Raw genomic sequence first — 17,807 nt, 5'->3', positions numbered from 1 at the left:
TCTCCTATACAAAAGTCAACTCCGTGAGCCCTTTCCTAACTATCCTATCTAAACTTTCAACCTACCCACAATACTTCATAGTCCCTTTTCCTTTTTCCCTCCCAGTGCTTAATACTGTACAACAACATATTATACCGGTTACTTATTTATTTTGAAAATAGGCAAATAGTATTCTTCAGTAAATTGTATGCTCCATAAAAGCAGGTAACAATTTTTACTCTTCTCATCACTACTGTACTCCTAGCCCCTAGAATGCATATAGAAAACGTGCCATTTTCTTGTTAAAAGAATAAATGAGTGATGGTGGTCCCATTCCCCTTTCCACTGATTGATTTAGACAGGAAGCATGTATGAAATGTAGGTAATAAGAGATGAATAAAAGTTTCCTGTACACTTCTATGAAGAGATGGTCTCTCCTGCATGTCATTCCAAATGTGATGCCTGGAATTTTTGCAGTCATCTGTGACCATGAGTTTAGAACAAAGTACAAATCTAACACACTAGAAATTGCAGAACATTCAACAAATGAGGTTAGAATACTTAGAACATCTATCTATTATCTATCTATTTATCTATCACATCTATTATAGAAAGAAAGAAAGAAAGAGAGGAAAAAAGAAAAGAACCTCAACCCATAATTTATACCCCACATAAAAATTAACTTGAAATTGATCATAAACCTAAATCTAAATACAAAAGTTAAAACTATAAAACTTTTGGAAGAAAACCTGGGAGAAAGATTTTATGATCTTGGATTTGGTAAATCTTTGTAATCTTTGAATTTGTGTAATTAGAATGTACCCGGGGTGGGGGGGGGGAAGCTGAAAACCTATATGAAGAAACTGATAAATTAACTTAATAAAAATTAAAAATTTTGCTCTTCACAAAGCACTAAGATACCCAGTTTTAGTAAGTATGTGGAGAAACTGGAACTCTCTTACACTGGTAGTAGGGATCCAAAATAGTACAGCTATTTTGGAAAACAGTTTGTCAGTTTTTTGTAATGTTAAACATATAATTAGCTTATGACCCAGCATTCATGTTCCTAAGTGTTTACTCAAGAGAAATGTAAACCTCTATCTACACAACGACTTGTATGTGAACATTTATAACAACTTCCTATGTAATAGTCAACAACTGGAAACAACTCAAATTCCCATCAACTAGTGAATGGGTATACAAATTGTGGTATGCAATATATCTCCTACACAATGGACTATCACTCAGCAATAAAAAGGAACAAACTATTGATATAAGCAACAACCTGGATGGATCTCAAAAATATGATGCTTTGTGAAGGAGAGAAGATGCAAAAGAGTACATACTGTATAATTCCATTGAAATTGGCAGGGCTTAGGTTGGGAGGATGGGATTGACTGCAAAGGGGCTAACGGAACTTTTTGGAATGATAGAGGTGTTTAATTTCTTGATTGTGGTAGTGATTATATGATTATACATTTGCCAAAATTCATTTAATTGTACACTTAAAATTCATGAATTTTTTTTGTAAGTTATGCTTCAATAAAACTGACTTAAAAGAAAAGAATGACTGAAGAGAAAGATAGAAAGAACCTGAGTCCTTGAGACCATTATTACTCATTCAGCTAACCTTGAAGCCACCATACCTTTCATATTCATGCATGAGGTATCAAGTACCCTTGTTGTTTAAGCATTAGTTAGCATTGGTTTTTATGTTTCTCATAGCCAAAATCTTCCTAACAGATAAAATAGAGTTTCAAGCGCTAATGAAATTAAAATGTTAATAAATTTGTACTAAATAAAAATGAGGGGCCTCCCTGGTGGCGCAGTGGTTGAGAGTCCGCCTGCCGATGCAGGGGATACGGGTTCGTGCGCCGGTCTGGGAGGATCCCATATGCCGCGGAGCGGCTGGGCCCGTGAGCCATGGCCGCTGGGCCTGCGCATCCGGAGCCTGTGCTCCGCAACGGGAGAGGCCACAACAGTGAGAGGCCCGCATACCGCAAAAAGAAAGAAAAAAAAAAAAAAAAAAAATGAGAACAGAAGTGCAGGTAAACCTGTATTGAGAAGATGAGGGGTTTTTTAAGTGTTGGGATTTAATGCAGAATTTTATAATTCCGAGCATATTGCTGTGTGTATGTTTCAAGATGAAAACTGACAGAATATAGAAATACAAATTTTGGAACTACTGAAAGAACATCTTCTGAATGAACATGATGAGAAACAAGAAAGAAAAAAGAATCTAGGCATGAAAGCACTGAAGTATGAGTCATCTGAAGGAAAAAAATAGGAAAACAAGGTTTTCAGACAACGCTATTTTGATAGATCTCACAGACTATGAATGATTCACCACAAACACACACAAACAAAAGGACTTTCTTGGAGGTGTTCCAACTTGTAGGTATGGCATGGGTTCTGCTTTTCAAAGAACCAGGTGCTGTAGAAATGCTTACACTGGTTCAAAGAAAGAAAAACCTAACCATTTAGAGAACATACTTTACAAGGCCAAGATCATTTCAAATCAATTAAAGTGTTAAAGATGTTGCATAGACAAAACATTTAGAAAAATCCAATCTTTGTTATTTAATGTGAGAAAAGGAGATCACTTCACTGGAAACATTTTGCCTGCCAAAGAAGCTAGTTTTGTTTTATAAAAATCGGGAGGCCATTTGCACTCATAAATGCGCAATCCCTGGAGAGCTAAGCAGTTACTGACACAGAAATTTTGAAAATAATATTATTCAGATAAATGGAATCTCAAAGCTATCAGATAAACAATCAGACCAAATAGCTATGCTCTTTGCATTCTTCACATACAAGACCATTACAAAGTGTGAACTTGTTTGTCCAAAAGACATAATTCTTGATTGTCCATATAAATGAAAGACGATACAAAAAAATTTCTTTGTCATTTGTCAATATGTCAACGACTCCATAAAATATTTTCCAGAGATATTATTCAGTAGAGCCCTGCTGCTAAACAACTGGAAGTAAATATGTATTGAATTATCTCTCAAACAATTGAATGTGGTAAAACCTAAAATTGGTTAGTCAAAAGTGGTGCTAGTCCTACTGTATCCATTCCCCTAATACATGCATCATAAAAGGTTAATTAATCATAAGACTATATTCACCCTTTACATCCTCTTTCTCCCCAACTAACATGCCTGCAATAATCAAAACTATGAACTGGAAAAGGAGGAAGGAAACTTGCTGAATGATTTTTAAGCAGAAGCTGTGCTTTCAATAATAAAATTGATGATATATTCAAAGCAGAGGTAAGAACAGTATTCCCATGTGTCCTGTAGGCCATGTTTTTAGGCCTTTTTTCCCTGTGTTTGCAGCACCACTATCTTTCAGTTTTTATTCTAAGGTCCTATAGGCCTTGATCTCAGGTCATCTGAGATAAAATTATGAAGGATCTTAAATGCTTGATAAGGAGTTTGGGTTTGACATTACAGATCTGTGCTGTCCAGTACAGTAGCTACAAACCACTTGTGACCATTTACATTTCAATTAATTGAAATTAAGCCCAATTAAAAATTCAGTACCTTAGTTCCATGAGCCATGTTTCAAATGCCCAATAGCCACATGTAGCTAGTAGCTACCCTAATGGATAAAACAGGTTATAGAATATTTCCATGACCATAGAAAGTTTTGTTGGACAGAACTACTATAAACAATGGAGGATCACTGTAAGCTTGAGCAGGAGGCTGACACTAACTGCTCATGTGTGATAGCTACACAGAACATAGAGGGGTGTGTATGTGAAAGGTCTACTCCTCAGCCAATACCATATTCTTTTTTTTTTTTTTTTTTCTTTTTGCGGTATGCGGGCCTCTCACTGTTGTGGCCTCCCCCGTTGCGGAGCACAGGCTCCGGATGCGCAGGCCCAGCGGCCATGGCTCACGGGCCCAGCCGCTCCGCGGCATATGGGATCCTCCCAGACTGGGGCACGAACCCGTATCCCCTGCATCGGCAGGCGGACTCTCAACCACTGCGCCACCAGGGAGGCCCCATATTCTTTTGATTATAGTAATTTTATAATAGAAGTATAGAATAGAATTAAATAAATAAAATTAAATAAATAGAATTTATTTGTATATTGTCTTGGATATTTTCACATCATATATACATATTTTGTATTAATTGTATAAAATACATATTTTGTATTGTATTATTTGTATAAACATAGAAAATGATGTGGAAGATAGACATCATCCTGATACTGATTACACTGGGTTCTCTCAGGATGTGGAATAGGAAAGGTGGGAGTAGATTAATATTTTATTTTAGACCTCTGAAATGTTTTACTTACTATGACAAAGAACAATGCATGAGTATTATCTCTATAAAATGAAACTAATGATATACTCATTGCCTCATCACCTTTGTTCTTGAAAAAAAAGTCCTCAGGGAAGATAATTAGGTACCCAGTTGAATGTGGATACTTTGTAGTTTAACAAGATGTATATTCTTTTTCTCAATATAAAGGGTCCAAAATAATATTATTATATCAAATAGACTCCCTTTCTTAGTGGAAAATAAAATACAATGTTGCTTATATTCCACTTTCTGTAAATGAACTATATTAGATGAAAAAAAAATCATATAATTGGGGCCACTTCAGGAAACAATTGGATAAAATTAATGATATATTGTGTTGGTGTCATTTCTGGAAAGACCATGCTGTATTTAGCTGTCTCAAGCACGTAAGAGAACAATTATTCTCATTCAAGTATGCTTAAGAGGATATTTACAAGCCACTCTTATGAAGTCATTCTAATGGATTACAGCCACAACTAGTTTTACAAGTTCTTCTTTCCAAGATTATCCTCCAATAATACCGTTCAAAATAACAACTCTATTTGAGAATAATGATCTCATTTTATGTCTGAATGTTACCCACACCTTAGTGTTTCATATTCGCACATATATGTGGTTGGGTTTCATCTGATGCCACTTGAATTCACTTATAAAATGGAGGAATTCTAGCACTCTTTCATACCTCGTGGAGCTTTCTCTTTCCTCTTCTTCCAAATTATGGAGAAGAAGGCTACAAAAATCCATTCCCTAGAAGTGAAGTTAGTAATGCTGAATTGATTTGATAGTGGTGATGAACATTCAAATGCCAATATACTGGAGTGATCCAACAGAGTGAAGTATTCATGATAGTGCTCATTCATTTCACAAGGTACTCAATCAACTATGAAATGCAAATGTTACTAGAGTCATGAAATTCTTCCTCTGAGGCTATCGGGACAATCTATTACAGGATATTTCACGCTATATGGATACTCGTGAGTTTTTAATATACATAATAATTTCCTAGAATGCAGTTCCTACCCATAACAAAAATAAACTGATAAATAGACAACAGACAAGATAGAGGGTAAGGAGATCATAGTTTGGTGAAGAAATCACTGGCAGCTTTTGGGCAAGATAATAAAAAGGGCAGATTTCTTCTCAGCCGCGCCGAAGTTGTGTGTGCAGGCTGTTTCGATGCCAGGACCCCCTAAGACGATGATGTTGGGCACCGAAGGCGGCGAGGGATTCGTGGTGAAGGTCCGGGGCTTGCCTTGGTCTTGCTCGGCCGACGAAGTGCAGCGGTTTTTTTCTGACTGCAAAATTCAAAATGGGGCTCAAGGTATTCGTTTCATCTACACCAGAGAAGGCAGACCGAGTGGCGAGGCTTTTGTTGAACTTGAATCAGAAGATGAAGTCAAATTGGCCCTGAAAAAAGACAGAGAAACTATGGGACACAGATATGTTGAAGTATTCAAGTCAAACAACGTTGAAATGGATTGGGTGTTGAAGCATACTGGTCCAAATAGTCCTGACACGGCCAATGATGGCTTTGTGCGGCTTAGAGGACTCCCCTTTGGATGTAGCAAGGAAGAAATTGTTCAGTTCTTCTCAGGGTTGGAAATCGTGCCAAATGGGATAACATTGCCGGTGGACTTCCAGGGGAGGAGTACGGGGGAGGCCTTCGTGCAGTTTGCTTCACAGGAAATAGCTGAAAAGGCTCTAAAGAAACACAAGGAAAGAATAGGGCACAGGTATATCGAAATCTTTAAGAGCAGTCGAGCTGAAGTTAGAACTCACTATGATCCACCACGAAAACTTATGGCCATGCAGCGGCCAGGTCCCTATGACAGACCTGGGGCTGGCAGAGGGTATAACAGCATTGGAAGAGGAGCTGGCTTTGAAAGGATGAGGCGTGGTGCTTATGGTGGAGGTTATGGAGGCTATGATGATTATAATGGCTATAATGATGGCTATGGATTTGGGTCAGATAGATTTGGAAGAGACCTCAATTATTGTTTTTCAGGAATGTCAGATCACAGATACGGGGATGGTGGCTCTACTTTCCAGAGCACAACAGGACACTGTGTACACATGCGGGGATTACCTTACAGAGCTACTGAGAACGACATTTATAATTTTTTTTCACCACTCAACCCTGTGAGAGTACATATTGAAATTGGTCCCGATGGCAGAGTAACTGGTGAAGCAGATGTCGAGTTTGCAACTCATGAAGATGCTGTGGCAGCTATGTCAAAAGACAAAGCAAATATGCAACACAGATATGTAGAACTCTTCTTGAATTCTACAGCAGGAGCAAGCGGTGGTGCTTACGAACACAGATATGTAGAACTCTTCTTGAATTCTACAGCAGGAGCAAGCGGTGGTGCTTATGGTAGCCAAATGATGGGAGGCATGGGCTTGTCAAACCAGTCCAGTTATGGCGGCCCAGCCAGCCAGCAGCTGAGTGGTGGTTATGGAGGCGGCTATGGTGGCCAGAGCAGCATGAGTGGATATGACCAAGTTTTACAGGAAAACTCCAGTGATTTTCAATCAAACATTGCATAGGCAGCCAAGGAGCAGTGAGCAGCAGCTACTACAGTAGTGGAAGCCGAGCATCTATGGGAGCGAACGGAATGGGAGGGGTGTCTAGCGTGTCCAGTATGAGTGGTGGATGGGGAATGTAATCGATCCTGGTCACTGACTCTTGGTCAACATTTTTAAAAGAAAAACAAAACTTAAGTTTTCACAGTTTTGCAATACAAACTTGTGATTTATGCTTACTCTAAGTGGAAACCAGGATTGTTTTAAAGACTGAAGGTTCAGTATTTTTGAACACAAACATTCATTTAGGATGTAACTAGGTTGAGTAATCTGTTACTGTTAATTTTCAGCTTTTCTCAAGTTAGTTATATTGTAGGATGTACTTAAGCAGTAGGTGTATTTAGGTTAAAGCAGTTGAATTATGTTAAATGTTGCTTACACCACATTACATTGAACACTGCTTGGATGCGTTGTTGAAAGACATGCTTTTTTTGTAAAACTATAGGAGCTGTGTCTACAATTAAAAGTGAAACATTTGGCATGTTTGTTAATTCTAGTTTCATTTAATAACCTCTATGGCACGTAAGTTTAAGCTTTTTTTTAAGTTAATGGGGAAAATTTGAGACGCAATACCAATACTTTAGGATTTTGGTCTTGGTGTTTGTATGAAATTCTGAGGCCTTGATTTAAATCTTTTCATTGTATTGTGATTTTCCTTTTAGGTGTATTGTGCTAAGTGAAACTTGTTGAATAAATCTTCCTTTTAAAAACTGCAAAAAAAAAAAAAATAAAATAAAATAAAAAGGGCAGACTTTTATCTCCCTGCTTTCATATTCTGATTGCAATGCCTAATAAAATATTTTTTAAATGGGAAAGAGGAAAAATTTCCACATTAGCACCAGAAAGTAAAGATGAATACTGGCCATATGCAAGAAACCTTGATGCATTTCTTTTAAAAGTATCAATAATATAGATATACATAGAATTGTTTTGAAGGAAGGCATGCAGTGCCAATGTCAAACATCCTCTTTTAAAAGGGTAATATATTCATAATGCAGTAGAGAAAACACTGGCGAATTAATACCACCACCCTCTGAAATTCAGAAGTATTAGGGTTAAACTTGAAATCCAGGCATTGTATCCTTAGGAGCATAACCTCACATATACGGACCAAAACATTTGGACCATATCAAGGGCACCACAAGGCCTCATAGAGCAATGAGCTGGCAACATTGCATCTTGTTCCCCACACCAAGAAAGAATCACTAAATGTTTAGAATAGTGCCCAGTGCAAATATTTTGAATGAATAAATGAAGTTTAAAAATTAAACCTGCAACCTGGCATGAGCCTTCATTTAGCACAGACTTGAGGACTGAAAAACAAAGATGAGAGGTGATGGTCATGCTCTGAAGCTAAGACAGATTAATGAAATAGAACAGAGGATGAAATGCAATGACCAGAAATCACCATGGAGAAGCCAGAAACAGCAATTCAGATTCATTCACTTACTCAAATGTTACTTGAGCTTGGCTCTGGAGATAGACTGTAACGAAAGACATAGTCTTTGCCTTCTTAAAACTTATAGCTTTTTAGAGGGGACAGACATTAAATAATCACTGAGAAAATTTATAGGATTCTATTAGAAGCTGTAACAGGAGGAACTAATTTTAACTGGCAGGCAAGGTCATGGGAAACCTTTGAGGGAATGACACTTAAAATGAAATCTGAAGGATGAAGAGCTGTTAGGAGGCAGAAGGGGTGGGGAGGAAAAACATTTCATGGAGGAAAGGATTTATGCAAAGTCCTGAGGTAGGAAGAAACTTGATGTATTTAAGGCCTCAAAAGGATGATGGTGAGAGATGCCAGCGGCAGATATCCTGGCGAGGTAGGCACAGGACAGATAACACTGAAGTTTGTGAGCTTAAAGATTTTTGTCTTTCCCGAAGTGAAATGAGGAACCACTGAAGAATTTAAACAAGGGAGTGACATGATACTATCTACATTTTAAGATTACTCTTGCTACTGAGTAATCATTCTCTAAATGATTCATAGTGGGAAATGGCAAGTGGTTGTTAAAATTCGTAAGCACTTACTTAGACTTCAGAAATTATTTGGGAAACAACTATGTTATCTTCACTCGCATTAGATGGGAGCCTGAGTTACTTTATTTCTATGATAGAGGAAAGAGTTATTTCAAAAACCTTGAGATTTGGGAAGACATCAGAGTTACACTATTAGATTGTAACTTTTTCCATTTATCACTTGATCTAGACTGGAGAGATACTAGTGAGAAAATCATATCCATTTCGATTTAGCCATAAGACAAGACTAGGAAAGAATAGATAGCCCTCTGTGGATGACCAAACTGAGAAAAATTACCATGCTTAAGGAAAAATCCTATAATTTACACTACATTCTTTTTTTAAAAAAATCAAAAATACCTTCTATAAAAAATAAAATTCCTACAATAAACAGAAAAGCATTCTAACATTTTTTGATTCATATGTGCAATAAAATTAAAGAAGACTTTTTTACTATGAAACTAATGAGTATGCATTAATTTTCTATTACTGTTTAATACATTACCACAAAATTATGACTTAAACCATATAAATTTATTCTCTCACAGAGCTGGAGGTTAGAAATTCTAAAATCAAGACAACAGTAGGGTGTGTTCCTCTGGACACTGTAAGGGAGAATCCATTTCCTTGACATTTTAGCTTCTACAGGCTGCCTACACGCTTTGGCTTGTGGTCCCATGCTCTATCTTCAAAGCCAGCAGTATAGCATCTTCCAGTATTTCTCTCTGGCTCTTACTCTCCTGATCTCTCTTATAAGGACCCTTGATAATACATTATCTGAGCTCACCCAGATAATCCAGGATGATGCTCCCTTCTCAAGATCCTTAACATAATCACATCTGCAAAGTATCTTTTGTCACGTAAAGTAGCATTCATAGTTTCCAGGGATCAGAACATGGACATCTTTGGTGGGTGTTCAGCGGTGGTGTGTCATTATTCTGACTACCACAAAGCATTCTAGAAAAAAATTCTCTTGGATCAAAGAGAAAAAAACAAATAACATAATTATTTTCATTAAAAGATGAAAGTAACCCAATTTGTTACATCTGAAAAGGCAACATTAGTTATGTAGAAGATAAACTTATAAAAATCTCTTAGAATTCAAAAGAAAGGATAATAAGCTTCAGAGATAAGGGAAAATATCCATAATATAGCAGGACAAAAATCTACTTACCAGCAAAATTAAATGGGTCTCAAAGATTCTTCTCTAAGACACTAAATAAAAGAAGAAAAAGAATCAACCACAGAGCTGTAAATAAAATGATTGTGACTTAAGAATGCTAAACATGGGCTTCCCTGGTGGCGCAGTGGTTGAGAGTCCGCCTGCCGATGCAGGGGACAGGGGTTCGTGCCCCGGTCCGGGAAGATCCCACATGCCGTGAAGCGGCTAGGCCCGCTGAGCCTGCGCGTCTGGAGCCTGTGCTCCGCAACAGGAGAGGCCACAACAGTGAGAGGCCCGCGTACCGCAAAAAAAAAAAAAAAAAAAAAAAAGAATGCTAAACACAATCAAGTTATTCTTATGCATGATGACAAAAATAGGGATATCTTCAAACATGTAAAAGTCAGAACATATACTAGCAAACCTACTTGAACAAAGTGTCTAAAATCCTGGAGGAAATAAAACATTAAAATAAGTCAAAAGTAAGAAGAGAGCTTCTTTTCTATCTATTCATAAACATACCACCACTAATGGAAGAGAATCTCATTTGCTGGACAACTTGAAGGGAAAATTGCTCTATAGAATTTAGAAAAATGTGAAGTTCTTACTTTTCCAAGAGTAAGAGAGAAGGAAGCAAGACAGAACATAAAAACCAGAGAGATGGTATGAAGCTGGATGTTGGATGAGATAAGAGATCACTGTGGAGACATTGGTTGTAGGATTGACAAAAGATCATTCAAGACTGATGTCTACTGTTTCACCCAAAAGTTGTTTTGGTTGCTATGGTTTCAACTCCTCTTCTACCTTCCTCCCATTTTTTCTTCAGTGTGTTTGAGTGTGTAAATTGAAGAGTCTATGTACATATCTGAGCAAATGTAACTCAAATCTGAAATGGCACATGAAGAAGCAATAGACCAGAGGTAGCCATGAGAATGCAAGCCCCTAAAAATCCATAGAAATTTTAGGAAACGACCTTGAGTTCATTTTGTCTAGATCTTGAAAGACTGGAAAGCACCCATTTATCATCTGGATTGCATGTAAATTATGGAAATTACCATTGGAAGATACTGGTGGTAAACATTGATGAACTGCAGTCTAAATAAGTATTTTAAATATCATTTTTAAATGTATTTTAAAGTTTTCTTTATTTGACCCCTTAACTTCAATGATTTTTTTTCTCCACTCCTACTGAAGTCAATTGTTGAAGTCAGTTACTCTGAAGGAAGGGAGGAAACTGGCAATCATACCCTTGGTCCCATCACCAAAAAATGCATCCCTTCCAATCTCAGGTCTCTTCCAACATTCTCCCAGTGCTCTTTCTAGCCCACTGGCTATTCCTTCTAAATCTACTTTGCTTAATCTGTCTCAGCTCAGGCTCTATTCAGGGCACAGACACTGATCATCTTTCATTCCATCTAGTCCCAAAGTTTTAATGCAATGTATGTGTTGTGGACTCCAAAATTTATATTTTCAATTGTTTCAATTACCATTTGAAGTGACAAACACTCCAAACTTAGTGGCATAAAACAACGGCTATCTTACTAAGCTCACATACTCTGTGGGTCAGGAGCTTAGAGAGGTTACAGAGAGGATGGCTTGCCCCTGTTGGGATGATTTGCAGGTTGGGGGTGACTCGCAGCCTGAGGGCTAGCACCATCTGAAGGTTTGATCACTCAGGTGTTTAGACTAGAAAACAAGACCAATGACTCTAGAGCTCAAATAATGTTCAAAAAGGGCAAACAACAATGATAAGTACTGTGTGGGATGTTTCTTTCACAACATCAGAAAGCATTGTTAGCAGCCAGATGGGAATGTGCCTTCTTCATCCAGATACTCAAGAAAAGTCAATTGACTATGAAAGATAAGAGTCAACAGTCAAAGATAACTGTAGACCAGAAGCTCAACAGAGCCCGGAACCAAAGTGGCCATTCTGATACAAAAACAAAAACAAACAAAAACTCCTAAGGACCTCGATATGACAAGGAAAGCAGCCTATGCATACCTTAGCCTATCAACCTGAATAATTTAATCTGGTCATGAGAAAAGATTGTGGCTCAGAAAAGAAAATAGGGGAAGATCTTGCAAACTATGCCAGCCATACTACTAGCTCTTGGTTAAGTCTACATTTGGTTAGTATAGAATCACTTAACTTTCCCCTTAAATGTTAGTAAAAGTTTCTTTTGTAAACGTCAGTTTCTACTTGAATTGCTGCAAAGCAAAAAGTTCCCATCTAAACAACATTAGAGAGGGAAATCAGACCTCTGAGAGTTTAAGTCCAATGGTGCCTGTGAGGAAATTGGTCTAAGACAAAATAATGGTGGAAGTTGGCCAAACAGGTAAAAGATATTGAAGGTGGAAGAAAATTGGAGATGCAAATTATGTAGATGACTTCATGCCCGGAGGTTTGTCTTTTATTTTTTCCCCTCAATTTGGTTTGTAATAGAAATAGAAAACAGTTAATCAGCTTCCATAGAGCTCTTTAGGCCTTTAAAGGAATTTATAAATAGCCTTCTCAGCTAGCTTTTTTAGAGTTACTGGATGACTAAACTGCAATTAGATGTTTCATCTTCCAGAATGTCTACAGGTATTTTTCAAGAGAGATCAAATTGCTAAGTGTTTTAATGTAACTGTCAAGAGTTTCAAGAACCCAGAAACGATTCTATTGGATTACTTTTTGGAAAAAACTGCTTCCTTTTTTGTATATTCCTAACCCTTGTTATAGAGCTATAGTAAATAGGAACTATGGACAAAACCAGGAAATGATGTTACTGGTTGTCACTCTTAAAGTGTCACCTCTCTCTCGGTGTACAAAGAACTAAATTGGGATCAATAGAAGTCCCAAGATGAAAACAATTTCCTGAATCCTAAAAATAGCTGGTGAGTCCAGGTGCAGTAGTCAGACATTCTCCATCTAGATTAAAGATGTAGATTAAGAGCTTGTTTGAGCTCTATTTAACAACAGACAGTCACTGTCTTCCTTACCAGGCAATTCTTCATTTGAAGCAAGCCCCAGCCATGGCATTTCGCTCCTCCACCAGATAGAAGAATATTGCAGTGCTGTCACATTTCACTAGAACTATGTCATTTAACCAAATCAAATTCTTCTTTTAAGACTTCTGTTTTAAAATATTTAAATCATGGAAATACAAGCACATTTCTGTTCAGAGGGCAGCATTTTTTTTCTCTTTATTTATGTAACCATTCCTATTATCCTCTCTGACCTCCCATGTTGGATACTTATACTTCTATAAATTTCGTAGATGGAGCCAGTATTATTTTTCTAGTCTAAAACACTTACAAATATTCTGTCAATAATTCTATCTGTATTCGACTCAGTATTTATTTATATATATTGAATTGGATATACAAAAAGTAAAAAGTAATTTTTATTTATACAGTTGACTAACTCTACAATTGACTATTTTCTTAAACTCTGAGCCCCCATTTACACAGGCGGCTACCAAATCCACCAATCCCTTTCAGACTCTTTCCACCACTCCCTCCATCACTACCACAAACATGTGATCCAAACAAAAATCATAATTTTGTTAAGTAGGGGAAACCATGTCTCCTGTTGTTTAAGCGACTCCTTTGGATTTATATTCTGTCATCTTAGAGGTTATACTATCCATCATAGCTGTTGTTCTCACTCTATAAAAGTTGTCTCACCACTACCCATTCCTGTTGCCTTTCCCTGGATGTAATTTGAATACTGTGGGATTTTATTTGTGTTCACGGATTTGGATGGAGAGGTGTTTTGTCTTTACATGATACCCTGGATTCTCACTGGCCTCCAGTGAGGTTTTTCTCATTCTGCTGCCTCACTGGGCATCCTGAATTGATGTCCTTAAATTTGGAATATAATGGGACAGAGGTTCTAGAAGATTAGGAAGGGAAAAGATTAAAAAGGGAAGGGCACCCTTAATTTGCATTAAATGGTACTATTATTTAACTTATTGCTACTTTTTTATATAGAAGTTTAAAACTATATAGCCGTAGGTTAGGTAAAAGTCACTAAAGGGCTTCCCTGGTGGCGCAGTGGTTGAGAGTCCGCCTGCCGATGCAGGGGACACGGGTTCGTGCCCCGGTCTGGGAGGATCCCACATGCCGCGGAGCAGTTGGGCCCAGAGCCATGGCCGCTGAGCCTGCGCGTCCGGAGCCTGTGCTCCGCAACGTGAGAGGCCACAACAGTGAGAGGCCCGCGTACTGCAAAAAAAAAAAAAAAAAAAAAAAAAAAAACCTCACTAAAATTTGCAGATTCATATTTCTTCAGCAGTCAACAAAGAAAGATTTCCCTTTTGCCACCAGCCTATAAGAAAAATTATTAAATGGTCTTTTAGTCCATTAAGGTCAATATTCTAAAAATTATGCAGAACCATATTCACTCTTCTAAAACACTACACATGTCAATACTGACAGGCTTAATTCATGACCTCCAAATTATTTGAAAACCTACTTTTCATGGTTTCACATTTATAGGAAGAGTGTTGTGGATCTGTTGTCTGCAGGAGTCATATCAACTTCCCTTAGCTAAATATATAAAATGTTTTCATGCTACAGAAATTAATTACATAAATTACATATTAAACTGTCCCCCTCCCTTGCTTCCCACCCTTTTCTCTTTCACACACATGCCATTGGTCTCACTGGCAACACCCACTCTTAGGTAATAGACTCTCCAATAATTCTCAGCAATGGAAAGATTTTCCATTATTCTCTCAGAAGGGAAAATGTGCTAGGCACATCTCCATGATGTAATGGAAGAAGCGAGACAGAGTACACTGGAAGAGGGAAGACTTGCAATAGTTGAAGTATTAAAATCCTCCAGCAGAGTCACATTTTGTTTCATTTACACATAGCTTTACAGAACACTGTTTAATGCATGAAGAGTAGTCATCTATGCTGAAATCACAGGGAGCATTACAAACTGATGAATGTTTTGCACACCTTGTAAATTAGATGATAAGGGACTAGAAGTACGGGAGCAAAAATTAGATAAAGGAGGCACTACTTGGAAAAGCTAATACAGAAACCAGTGATCTGCAAAGGTCAGGTGAAAGGTTTTTGAGTATCTCTAACAGAAGCTTACCTTTTCTAGAAAAGCCACCCAACTGGCATCCTTTCTCTGGTAAACAGAACCAGCCTTGAAAAACACCAGGTTAAAGCATTCCAAAATAGAAGGGCATCTTTAATCCAGCTAGAGAGATCATAATCCAGCTAGAGAGATCATTCTGTCCCTGAAAAAAAAGTTCATGCCCACATCCCTGGCTGTCCCTCAGCTCTGAGACAGGTAAGAAGATAAACCATGATGTATGCATGAGTAGAATTCACTTAACAGCCCTGAGCAATGAACACAGAGGTAGATAAAAGACTTAGAAATGGTCAAGATATAGCAAACATTTTAATTAAAAAATTAGCCTATGATTTTCTTCTTTTGTCTGATTCCTCAATTTGGGCTTTCTCTAAAATTGGTTTTTGAATTCTTGTTAGAAAGTCAAATGAAAGAAGGAAACCACAGTGAGAGCAACGGTAATGGCTTACCACATATTAAACTATTAATATGTCCCAGGTCCTGTTCTAATTGCTTTCTAGGTATTAACTCATTTAACAGTTAAAAAAAGAAGAAAAATGAAATATGTATATTATTGTCCCTATTTTATAGCAGATAAACCTGAGGATCTGAGCAGTTTAGTTACTTGCTTACAATCACAGAGCAGGGAAGAAGCAGAGACAGAATATGAATCCAGACAGTCTAGTTGCAGAACCTGTACTCCTAACCGCTCTGCTATACTTCATACAATGTTCAGTGTAACATGGGATTAAGGACAGAATGACTCAATTAAATAGTGGCCAAATGAGGTGTGCTTTGCCCAGAAGAGAAGCCTTACCACTCAGTCCTTCTGCCTTTATTCCACAAACTAACCCTTAAGCAGATAAAACAAGGTCCATCACCCACATTTACATTTAGTTTCTAGAGAAGGTTTTTTTCCTTTATTTTTGAAGCTCTATAGATAACCTTATTTCCAAAATTATTGATCCTTCTCATGAAGTTGCTGTCACATTAAGCAACTAAATTCAGCACCCTCAGCATGCACTGTTACTCAAATATTACATAACACTTTAAGAGCTTAGTATTTTATGAGTCAGGTCTTTATGAGAGCATGAAAACCTTGAAATAAAATGTCTTTAAGGTATTTGGCCCTTATTTAGGTAATAGGTTTGCTTCAACAGGATCAGTGGATAGGCTAGCTAGGAATAAATTTGGACAGGTTCAATTTTAGAAGAATAAACAATTCCAAAATAAAATATCAAGAAGGCCATGATTCTCTTTCTGACCAAAAATAACCTTAGAACTGTTAAAGCCAACGGGAGTGTCTTCTCCATGGACCAACTGTTGAACATCATACATCCACTGAATTTATATTCCAACTAACAAGTGATATCACTATCAAGTGTTTTAATACTTCTAACAGAATGAAAAAATAAAACACGCACACACACACAAACTGCTACTAATTCCTGATTTATTCTGACTTCTAAGCCTGTTATTTCAACCTTTAAATTGGAAATATCTGTCCAGAACTCTAAAGCTATTCACAAGTGTGAATGGTGCTTTTCAAATCTGAGACCTACTCACACTGACCACACTTCCAGCCTAAATATACGTTCATTTCAGAAGCTGTTCCTGTGTCTCCCCATCTCTAGATTTTAAATATTTAAACTATTTCTTCCTAGATAGTTATCTGTTCATCATTCAGCTGTGGAATTACAGACTTCTTTCCTTTTTCCAGAAAACCTCCATATGTCAACAGTTTGGTTGTTTACATCAACCTGAGCATGACCACTCCCCTCCAAAGCTTCCATATTGATCTTGCAATAGTGTTTAGGTGTTGTCCCCGGATGACCCACTTCAGCAGCTCTGATTGTGCTAACCCTTTCATATATATCTTAGAGCCCTAAGAACAGAAATTTTTGATTTCTAATGTTTATCTTTGGCTGTTAGGTAAAGAAACCAGAAAAATGAAAGGAACTGGTAAGCTTTAGGGAATTCCTCTGTTTCATTTTCAATAGCTAAAAGGTGGAAGTAACTCAAGTGTCCATGAACAGATGGATGGATAAACAACATGGTATGTGTATGTATGCATATATACATATAGGAATATTATTAATCCTTAAAAAAGGAGGGAAATTCTGATACATGCTATAACAGAGATGAACCGATTAAAGATATGCTAAGTGACATAGGCCAGTTACAAAAGGATAAATATTGTATGATTAAACTTATATGAAGTACCCGGAGCAGTCAAGTTCATAGAAACAGAAAGTAGATTGGTAGTTACCAGGGGCCAGGAGAAGGAGGGACTGGGGACTTCTTGTTTAATGGGTACAGTTTCAGTTTTGCAAGATGAAAAGTTCTGAAGATGGATGGTGGTGATGGTTGAACAACACTGTGAATGCCCTTAATGCCACAAAGCTGTACACTTTAAAATGATAACTTTCATGTATATTTTACAATAGGAAACTTTCAGTTATTTAAAAAACAACTCTTGCTCCCCATCCCCCCAAATATGTGAACTTCTAAACTCCCACATTTGTTTTGTGATATTATCACAGAATTTCTCATAGACAACATAATTTTTACATTTGCTCTTTTCTCACTCCTTTTTTTTTTTAAAAAAAAATCTGCCTGTTGCTTAAAATACTATTCAAAATTTATATTAGAAACATAAAGTCTAAAAAG

The 17,807-nt window shown here is 37.3% G+C and overlaps 1 protein-coding gene across 1 annotated transcript; it reads left to right on the top strand.

The window, feature by feature from the left end:
* The first annotated feature begins 5,440 nt into the window (after positions 1-5,440).
* On the top strand, positions 5,441-7,605 carry LOC309816059 (heterogeneous nuclear ribonucleoprotein H-like). The gene has a single exon (XM_082643254.1). The coding sequence runs from the start codon at positions 5,479-5,481 to the stop codon at positions 6,847-6,849; it is 1,371 nt and encodes a 456-aa protein (XP_082499380.1). The 5' UTR covers positions 5,441-5,478; the 3' UTR covers positions 6,850-7,605.
* Positions 7,606-17,807: the final 10,202 nt, after the last annotated feature.

Source organism: Mesoplodon mirus, assembly GCF_964341445.2.
Source record: "Mesoplodon mirus genome assembly, chromosome: 14".
NCBI classification, from domain to species: Eukaryota; Metazoa; Chordata; class Mammalia; order Artiodactyla; family Ziphiidae; genus Mesoplodon; species Mesoplodon mirus.
Note: the sequence above shows the minus strand (reverse complement) of the source record. Positions and strands in the feature narration are given on the sequence as shown.